This window comes from Aulonocara stuartgranti (assembly GCF_965226115.1).
Source record: "Aulonocara stuartgranti genome assembly, chromosome: 16".
Classification (NCBI taxonomy): Eukaryota; Metazoa; Chordata; class Actinopteri; order Cichliformes; family Cichlidae; genus Aulonocara; species Aulonocara stuartgranti.
In genome coordinates this window covers 29104924-29115249 of record NC_138952.1, presented here as the reverse complement: position 1 = coordinate 29115249, position 10326 = coordinate 29104924, and the positions used below count along the sequence as shown (strand labels likewise).

At 41.5% G+C, this 10326-nt stretch overlaps 1 protein-coding gene across 1 annotated transcript; it reads left to right on the top strand.

The window, feature by feature from the left end:
* Nucleotides 1-4784: 4784 nt before the first annotated feature.
* LOC309691005 (GDP-Man:Man(3)GlcNAc(2)-PP-Dol alpha-1,2-mannosyltransferase-like) lies at nt 4785-10148 on the top strand. Its single transcript, XM_082508531.1, has 6 exons — nt 4785-4895; nt 5175-5396; nt 5703-5905; nt 6261-6429; nt 7610-8229; nt 8390-10148. Exons 1-6 carry the CDS (start codon nt 4840-4842, stop codon nt 8671-8673), a joined length of 1554 nt encoding a protein of 517 aa, XP_082364657.1. The 5' UTR covers nt 4785-4839; the 3' UTR covers nt 8674-10148.
* Nucleotides 10149-10326: the final 178 nt, after the last annotated feature.

Below are 10326 nucleotides of genomic sequence, written 5' to 3'. Positions count from 1 at the left end.
GTGCCATGTAGTAGCTATTTGTAGCTGTGCCCATAGAGGGATGTTCTTACAAAAACACTTTCCAAAGAGCCCACATGCTGCCACCCACTGGACTCCTGGTGACCACTTGACTGTTTCCATCTATTTTAAGATGTGACTAATTACAAACAGAACTGGAGTACATAATATGTCCACTAAAGTGTTTTTGCATAACTTAACTAACATGCCATTTTAAGCCTTAGTGTGTTATTCTGCTAGGCTAGGTTCTTAGCAACTCAGGACTATAGTAAATGCTAACTAAATCATATTTTTAATGTTTCTCAAACTTTTAATAATGTTCTGGTGATAAAAATGATAGAATTACTGTTGGTGATCCCTAAGCCTGGCCACACTGTTACAGAAGCTTATCTGTTTGGCTTATTGCCATAGTAACTTTAAGGGCACTATATCTGATTTAGTTACCAGCACTACTTTCCTTGATAGATGTTATTACCTGGTTATAGGTCAATCAATGGTATTCTGCACTCTCATTGGTAGTCACTTCAATTATTTAACCATTAGTTAGTTATTATTAACCTCTGGTTCTCTTCCACAGTGTGTCTTTTGTCTTTTTCCTTCCCACTGTCACCACATGCTTGTTCAAAGGGGTTCATATGATTGTTGGGTTTTTCTCTGTATTATTGTAAGACCTTTACCTTATAATACAAAGCACCTGTTGTTGTGATTTGACTGCTGCTGTTATAAATACATACGTTTTTTTCAATGGACAAATTGTCAAGTGGAAAACTCTCTTGAAAAAAGAAATGGCCTGCTGTTGGCTGTGGTCACCAGAGGAATACAAAAGAGGAACAGAGCACATTCTCACATACATAAATCTTCCTTTTAAAAAAACAAAACAAAAAAAAACAAATGTCGTTGTCTAAATTCAAACCAAAACTGCTGAATCACTTAGTGCTGCTCAAATCTGGTCTGAGCAGCATTAAGTGGATCATTTCAAGTCGTCTGGTGAGTCAGTGACATCCAACCCAAAATGGAGCATCACATGGTAATGATGTCAGGTCAACATCTGGCTGGTGTTGAAGAAAAGAAAGAAGTGATAGATGATCAATGTTAAATTGTGTTGTAATAACTGCATTTTCTGCAGCCATGTGTAATTTTTTTAAAGTAGACTCTTGGATGCGTAAATAACAGGAAGTGCACCGCGCAATATCTGTGTCTAAACTCTGAGCACGTTCTGTTCCTCTTTCTCAACATACCTTTATTTTTATTTTACCCTTTCATATCAGAGAAGACACCAATGAAATAAATAGCATTAATGAGTCACTTTTATTTAATGTCCCAGTAAGCGATGAAGCTTTTCCTGCCTTGACATGTCAGAACAGCTGCTATGAAAAGGCTGTTTGTGTTTAGATGCACATTTATTAATACACATTTTCAGTTCATACATGGAATGAAGATCAGCCAAAGCATCAGATCCATATGGAGCAACAAAGAAACTGTGACCTTTCTCATGTCAGAGAAACTAAACTGGACAGGACAGTTAGTGCCACCTGCTGCTTGTCTCAAGGAAACAGCTGGTGTCAACACGAAGGCAAAGAAAAAGGTTTTAATGAGCTCATTTCTTTCATTTCTCAATAGATGAGATACATTTATAAATCATAAATTAACTGCAAGGCTTTGAAATTTCACATATTTACAGATCCTAAGTCACAAGTAATTTTTGCATTTGTATAAATGTACAACCTGGTTTTGCTTGTTCACAGGCTGCAGTGCAGGAGGGGCACAGTAAGTGTTGGTTTTTGATCACTGTGGGGTGCACACAGCTGGTATTTTTGAATCTACTCAAGCATGAGCGACATTGCTTTTTGTCTCCTACATGGCAGCAGGTGCTTTGACACCTCTGAATGTGAGTGGGGCAGGTTTGAGGGGATCCGTCAGGCAGCAGGTTTACACCCGCGTCCGGGAGCAGCCCTCGGGCCACATTTGCACCCTTCTCACAAACAGAGTCACTGAGGGCTTCCACTACAAACTACTGCAAACACCCTACCCCCACTCCTCCAAAGAACAAAAAACTCAAAGTCAAGTGTCATTGCAATGTGTCGCTTCCTGTTATCCTGATCTGAGAAGGTGTCGGTTGCTAGTAACTAACTAAAGTTGCTGTTTTGCTAAATTATAATTGCAAAGATGCTCGGCTCGGACCCCAGAGATTTTACCTACAGGAAAAATCACCAACATAAACTATTGATTAATCATGTTTTGTTAATTGGGGTACTATTTACTAAATGTTTATCAAAAAAGGCTAATTTGCATCATATAATATGGACTGATCTTGGATAAACATGCAGCGAACCAACAGAGACTCATAGTCCATAACCAGGAATAGTCCTAACCTTTGTGCTGTTTGTGCTTCCAGCTTACATCATGACGTTGTATTTACACTAATATTCTGATGGATTTGAATACTGCACCTTTCATAAGTAGGCCCAGACTACTTCACCCACCAGGGAGTCAAATTTGTTCACGGTGCCCCAAATTAACACTTTATATTGTAAAATGAACAATATGTGTTTGATTAATAGTCTATATTTGCCTTATCTGACTTAAAAGCTCCCTCTTATCTCATCACCACCACCATCACACTGGGATTCCCCTGGAAATGTCTCAGAGTAAGCCTACTGAACCTCTTCAGTAGAGGCACTTCATGTTTCTAACAAGTTTTATGAAGCCTGTGTCGCCTCAGGTCTGACCTCGCTAGAAAAATTTGGACTTTCAGGCACAATATCCCATTGCCTGTTAGTATCACATTAGCAACTCTTTGCTACATTCAGAACGTACTCTACACCCAGCTGGTAAACACTAATATGCATTCATAATCAACTGACAGTTCATACTACATACTACAGTTGTAGGTGAAGACACTGGTTTCTCTTTAAGACATTCTGTTCAGCCTGTAGTAGTGTCAGATTTTATACACAGGTTGTTTTCATGTAAGATCTAAACCTGGAAGGTAACAAGTATCGTACGACTTCCAGGACTCTGATTATAAATATCAAAAACCATATACTGATTTAAATTTGATATCTCCCTTTCCAGGTTGGCTCCTTGTGCATCTCTTGACCACTTTCATTTTAGCTGCACTCGTGGGCTTCAAACTTGCGCAGCATGGAAACATGGGTTTCTTTTGCAAACTGACCCAGTTCAGTGTGGAGGAGCATCACTGGTAATGAGACTGAGATCTCTGGCTTGAATCCTGAAAACTAAAAAGTCTGCAGTGGCCAGAAGGAAGCAGAACAAGTCAGAAGCATGACTGGGAGCATATAGGGAGAGATGATCAGTGTGAGATTCTACTACTGTATGATCCTGAAGCACCTACAGCAGAACGCTGTGAATTTTATGGTCCTCCAATAATAATAATGTAAGATAAATGTGAAATCATTAAAGCAGTAGATTAGTGAAAGCATTACATTCCTTCACACAAAGCAACAAAACACAGAAACACAGCATGTTTCCTGTGTCAACAGCAGGTACCTATTATCCATTATATAATCATACAGTATGATTGTCACCAGATTGGTTCATATTTTTTCTACAGACACAGGAAGACGCTCCTGGTTTTGAATGCAAAACCCAATCAAATCTGTGTTTCCTCCCTTGAGATGCTCTGGCAGGCCTTTACTGCTTCTCTGTCTGCTTGTTTGAAGGTTTTGTTCTTAATCAAGGGAGAAATTCTCCAATCATCCCCTTTAGCTGTCTTCTGTGCTCTTTCGCACCTTTTGGAGTTGCTGAGTTAGCCTGTTCAGAATCAGAGTCAGAAATATTTTGTTAATCCCAGAGGAAACAGCATGGTCACAGTTGTTCCACAACAGTAAGAAGAGTAAGAAATATTATTTGCAATAGTGATAAGTTAAAGTATCAATATTATATATAATACATTATACTATAGAATAGCTTTAATGTCTCTAATGTCTCTAAATCTCTGCCTAAATAAATAAATAAATCTGGGTAAATTCCCAGATGATTCCAGATGACCCCCCTTACCCCCCTGGAAATTACACCCCTGGCATTGATACTCCAATCAATACTCTAAAATCAAGTTCAATATATAGCCCACTGAATTTTGTAAATAATTAATTTTTGGGGTAAATTAAAAAATACAAATCAAACACACACTATGAAATTTGTGTGCTGTAACATCTACTAAAAAAATCTCTCTTTTGATCTAACAAATTATTGTAGAAATAACTGTAGAATGAGTAATCACAGTGATTTAGTGGTCATTAAATTGTGTTCAGAATTTAAAAATACTGATTTATATTTATATTTATCCGGTCTACATAAGCTGCCTTTCTAAGTTAAAAGTATTGGTATTGTTATTGCCAATACTAGCCCTGTAGTTACTTGGTATTGGATCGATTCTAACCTCTGCAGTATCGCACAGCACTACCGACTGCTCTCCCAGCTTTAATGAAACTTTGAAGTGTATCATAAACAGGAAAATGATATTAGCCTTCAGAATAAAAGTTGTGCCTAACTCCTGCACCTAACAAATTTCCAACAGGTGCGACTTTTACTTTGAAGGACAACTTTAATGGTTTCTCGTTTGCGGGCACTCTTCACAGTTTCCCTCAGGGAGAAGCGAGTCCCTCTTTACTCACAAAATATGAACTCAAAGTTCACCACCCAGTGTTTAATGGTACATTCATTATACCCGCGCAAACTCCCCTCCTCTGACCTCCGTTGCGACTCAGGAAAGTCACGTGTCGATGACGTGTACGTAAACAAAGGCTGAACCAATCACAGTCGGTGAACTCCGGCAGCTGACAGTTACTTCCGCTAGTGTCACGGAGTTGTGTTGTCAAAATGGGACACGACAACCACCACCACCACTTATCTCTGTGTTTTTGCGATTTAATGAGGTATGTGTTGCTTTATTTGCAGTTCAGTGATAAAATGGTGTACAAAGAGCTGGTGCTAAACCCCCCAAACAAACAGGAAAAGTATTGTTGAGACACGCGACAAGCTAACTTTTGCTTAACTAGCAGCTAGCTGACTTATCATTAGCCTAATCAACAGTAATAACAGATTTACTGTCGCCTGTCCGGTTGTAACGATAGTAACAGATTAATAATTATCTTGAGTAGAGCTTGTTTTTAGTGTCACACATTGCCAGTCCTCTTTTTTCCGTCCCTCCGCAGGCTGCTGTGGTCGCTGCTGGTGCCATGCCTCTACCTGAGCCTGATCCTGACCCTCGTCCTCCTTCTGCTCCTTTTGGGGGTCCGCATGTGGCTGCAGGGGCGCCGCAAGGCCCGTCGGGCTCAGGATGATGGCCCGGCGGTGGCTTTCTTCCACCCCTACTGTAACGCGGGAGGAGGCGGGGAGCGGGTCCTCTGGTGCTCCCTGAGGGCCCTCATGCACCGGTAAAATATTTAAAAATAATTTTAAGGGAAAGTATGTTTCATGTTTGTTGTTGTTTGTAGGTTGGCGAGGAAGTCACTTCTCTTCCAGCTCTGTCCTTGATTTCACAGCTATGTTTGGTTGAAACTACTTCTACTATTGTCTCCAAGACCCACAGACCATCTAGTGAGACCATTAGATCAGCTTCTTTGCTCTCTAGCAAATAGTATAGTACAAGTGACTGCTTTTAAAAACATAAGCTGACCCTCAGACCACAGAGATAAACCCTAAGTTTAAACACTAATGTAGAGTTTCTGCCTTTATCCCAGATATCCCGGCGTCTCCTTTGTGGTTTATACGGGTGACCAGGGAGTGACGGGTGAGCAGATTCTGGAGGGAGCCCGGCAGCGATTCCACATCACGCTGCCTCGATCAGTCACCTTTGTCTTCCTGCGTCACCGTGTACTCGTGGAGGCCAGCTCTTACCCTCACTTCACCCTGCTGGGTCAGAGCGCAGGCTCAATGTTCCTGGGTAAGATCTGGGCTAAAATGGAGAGACTAAATAAATTCAAGTACTTATTTATATTACAGTAAGATTTTTTTTCTTTGATTTAATATATGGGAACAAGATGATGTATATTTCTAACATTTTCTTTGTAGTCTCCACCCTATTTTGCTAACGTTTCTGCAAACATGAAACACATGATGTGTATGTGATTCCTTCATATAGATGTGATCCAGTGCTGTGGGTCATATGTCTTTAATTTTACTGAATTTATTCTTTTCTGTGGGATCAACAGGTTTGTAAGTTGAAGTGACGCAGTGTGTGTGTGTGTGTGTGTGTGTGTGTGTGTGTGTGTGTGTGTGTGTGTGTGTGTGTTTTTTAGGGTGGGAGGCACTGACGGCCTTCGTTCCTGACCTGTATGTGGACTCGATGGGCTACGCCTTCACCTTGCCAATCTTCCGCTACCTGGGAGGCTGTAAAGTGGCAAGCTACGTTCACTATCCCACTGTCAGCACCGACATGCTGTCTGTGGTCAGAGAAAGGAACCCAGGGTAAAACTGCATTTAGACACAGCTCCATTTAATCCAGAGCTTCCCAAAGTATTAGCGCCCACACAAAGGCAAAGCAGGAGATGAAGCATAGCTGAATGTGTTTCCAAACCAACTTCATTCTAAGCCAAAGACTAGAAAATATGGTGAAGCATGTCTGCCCTTTGGTTTCACCTGCACAAGTGCCGAGGTAGGTCTCCCCTGCAGAATTGGTTTTCCCTTCGTCGGGAGCAGCGCTGCGCTCTTCAAATCACGGACAAACCGTATCCCACATTCTTGATTTTTAGTTCACAAACACTTGTTGTAATGACTAACTACTCCTGACATTTTGGAGATGTTAGCTCTGTATACAGTAAAGTTACAGTGGGATACAAATAACATCAGGCTGATCCTGCCACGATTTCTTTCCCCGGTTCAAACAGTATCCCACAGCTGTTGATGTTTTTAAACCCATTTTGCACAGAGAGGCATTTTTTGAGAAGTGTATTGATAGCAATGTTGAATATTATTACACAGGAACTAAAAACAACTACACGTAAAATAATCACACCGTGACGCCTCTGCCTTTCTAAATGGAGGGACAGTAACTGCGTGTGTATATGTAAGCGTGTAAAACCTGCAGATAGTCAGATTAACATTTTGTCTCTATCTGCCATTCTGCAATTCATCTCATGTAAGCAATAACGTGGCGCACAGCGTGACGTGAAAAAAGGCACATACCTTTGACGTTGCGTGAGGAACTCAGTATTCCTTGTCCACACTAAACGCAAAAAGGGAGTTTTGAAAAAAATCGCAGTTTTCAGTGATTCGAAACGCTGTTTACGTTTGGACGGAACAGCTGCGTTTTCACAAATACCCGTGTAGGTGTGGACGTAGCATAAAAGAGTTAGTAGTTTATTTCATTGCTACCTGTAATTTGAGTGGTACTCATGGACAGAAAGAGTAATTGAAAAAAAATCATCCAGCCTTTCTGTAAAATGAAAACAGAGAATTGCTACGTACACGATGTGTTCAGTGTGGAGTGTGTTACTAGATTTGCCCTAAGCTATTCAGTTGTGCTGTATGAAAGCGTCCCAGGCATTTGAGGCTAATCCAATCCTGACCTGTAAATGTTCTGTTGTGTGATTACTCTTGCCCAAAAAAAACAAAAACCTTACCTTTCATCTTCGTCTTTATATTTCAGATTCAACAATGCTGATTTCATCTCAAGAAACCCAATCCTGAGTGCATTGAAGGTGGTGTACTACTGCTGCTTTGCTCTGCTGTACGGCCTGGCCGGCTCCTGCAGTGACGTCATTATGGTGAACTCCACCTGGACGCTGGGACACATCCTCGCTCTGTGGCGCTCTCCGAGCCGCACCAGCATCGTCTACCCTCCCTGTGACATCAGGGCCTTCCTAGATGTCCCGCTGGAGGACGAGGACGAGATGGAGGGCTGGGAGGAGCTTGGAAGAGAAGAAGAGGACGGCGGCAGAGGGGACAGGAAGCGCCACTCCATTGTGTCGGTGGGTCAGTTCAGGCCAGAGAAGGATCACCAGCTCCAGATCAGAGCATTTCGCAAACTGCTAGACAGGAAAGGGGACGGCCCAGGGGGGAGAGAGTCTCTACGGCTGGTGCTGATTGGCGGATGCAGGAACCAGGAGGATGAGGAGAGGGTGTTGATGCTGCGGGGACTCTGTCAGGAGCTGGGCATCGCCGACTATGTCGAATTCAAACTTAATATCCCCTTTGAGGAGCTGAAGAGAGAGCTGGTGGACGCCACCATTGGTCTGCACACAATGTGGAATGAACACTTCGGCATCGGTGAGGACAGCATGTGTTACTAAAACCGTAAAAAGTATTTCTTTTTCAATAGTACTTACTACACAGTTTTCCACAGAAATGACCCAATGAAAAACTTAACAGTACGACTTTTGTATCAGATCAGCCGGTCTGAACATTAATCCTCCATCTTTGTCTCCAGGTGTGGTGGAGTGTATGGCCGCAGGCACCATCATTCTTGCCCACAAGTCTGGAGGTCCAAAGCTGGACATCGTGGTGCCGTACGAAGGCAGGCAGACGGGCTTCCTGGCTGACAGTGAGGACAGCTATGCAGCTGCCATGGAAACCATCCTGTCGTTGTCACCAACCGCTCGACTGGAAATGCGCCGTAACGCCAGGGACTCTGTGGAACGATTTTCCGACCAGGAGTTTGAGTCTTGTTTCCTGGCTGCCATGGAGCCTCTGATGGGTACTCTAGAGCGATGAGTTAAAACAGATGAGGTGCCGAGTCCACCAGGGACCAGAACGTTGTTGGTCTTTTAAATAGTGCTACACACATATATAGGATTGAACAGTGAGGGTCATGTGTATGTTTAAAATGGCTTAAGCTTGAAGGTTTAAGTGTGATGGGGTGGATCATTTTCAGCATAATAATCTCACAAAGCAAGTCAACATCATCAAGACACATTCGGGGTGGACACCCAGAGAAATAATTGGGATGAATAAACAAAACCAACAAAGAGTGTAGGACTGTGCGTGTGTCAAACTTGTGTGAAAGTCTTCAGTGACAGCAGAGCTGGAAGCACGATGATGGGAAAAAAAATCGGGTGAAAAATCACATTCTGTTCACCTCCAAACTGAGTCATGTGTTCATATGACTTTACATAAAAAATTACAAGACACCTTGAGGTTCAGGAAATATCCTCTTTAATCTCATAATTATAGCTATTATTTATGTTCTCTGTCATATTTGCTCCAGGAACAATTTAGGCAATCCGGAGATCACCTGGGTTTTGTTAGGATGTGCAACAATGGACACTCATAAAAGCTAAAAAAAAGACAACAATAAGGTGAGGTCATCGGAAGGTAAAGCTAGGTAACAATGAAAAAGAACATTAACGGAGTTCTCACATAAAGACGAGAGAGGTGTTAACATTCCCGGATGAACGTTTAATTCCCGTGATTTATTTTCATCCTCATATCTTTACAGTTTCAGATTGGATGTTATCCACATAACTGCTTCGCCCCATATGTGCTAACAACCTTTTGTGATTAGTAAACTAAAAATACAGATCGAATCTGGTAGATAAAACTCACAAGACACATGCAAATCCAACAGCTCTAAAGAGCTTTCACTGTTGGTGGAGCTAAGGCTTCTGTGTTCGTGCTAAGCTAAGCCACACTTGCTGCATCTCTGTGCTGAAGAGAAAACTGATTGTGAGAAAGACCACAGGAACACTCACGTTTCTCAAAATGTATTTCGTTAAATAATTTAATATTGCGGGGAGAGTGACATTCCAAGCTCCAACACTTTTAAGCGTGTAGAAGTGATTTATGTCCAGTTAATACTGATATAGTTTGATTTTATTTTTTGCAGTGGCGTGATGTTAGCAACATGCTTGTAAATGTACGTGAAGGGAAGGGTGGAAATGTTGTCTGATGAAGAATTTCTTGTAACGCTTTCTGTGTGCACAAGAAGCACTTAAACCCACAGGTTTGTGGTTTTAAACCATGGCCAAAGCACTCTTAATTTAAATGTTTTTTCAGCTGTTGTATTCCTGTTTGTGATGAGGTCCAGGCATGGAAATATTATTATATGTAAAAGGCTGACTAACCTTTATTTTTAAAGATGAATTAGAACTATTTAAGTCTGTCCATGTAAAAAGGCTGTTTGGAGTTTGTTTCACTTGCAAACTGCAATTAAATTAAATAATGCTGCAATAAACGAAACACTTCAGATTTGTTGTGTGCTGCCAGCCTGTTGTAAAAAAAACACACATGAAATAAACGAGACGAGATATCGTGCGCAAAAGTAAAACATTACCAAACATGATTAAAAACTCATCTGTTAAATGTCATATATGAGACCTGTACTATGAAGCCAGTTTAGCTGCTTAGCTGAGTCCTGCGGTCCATCAC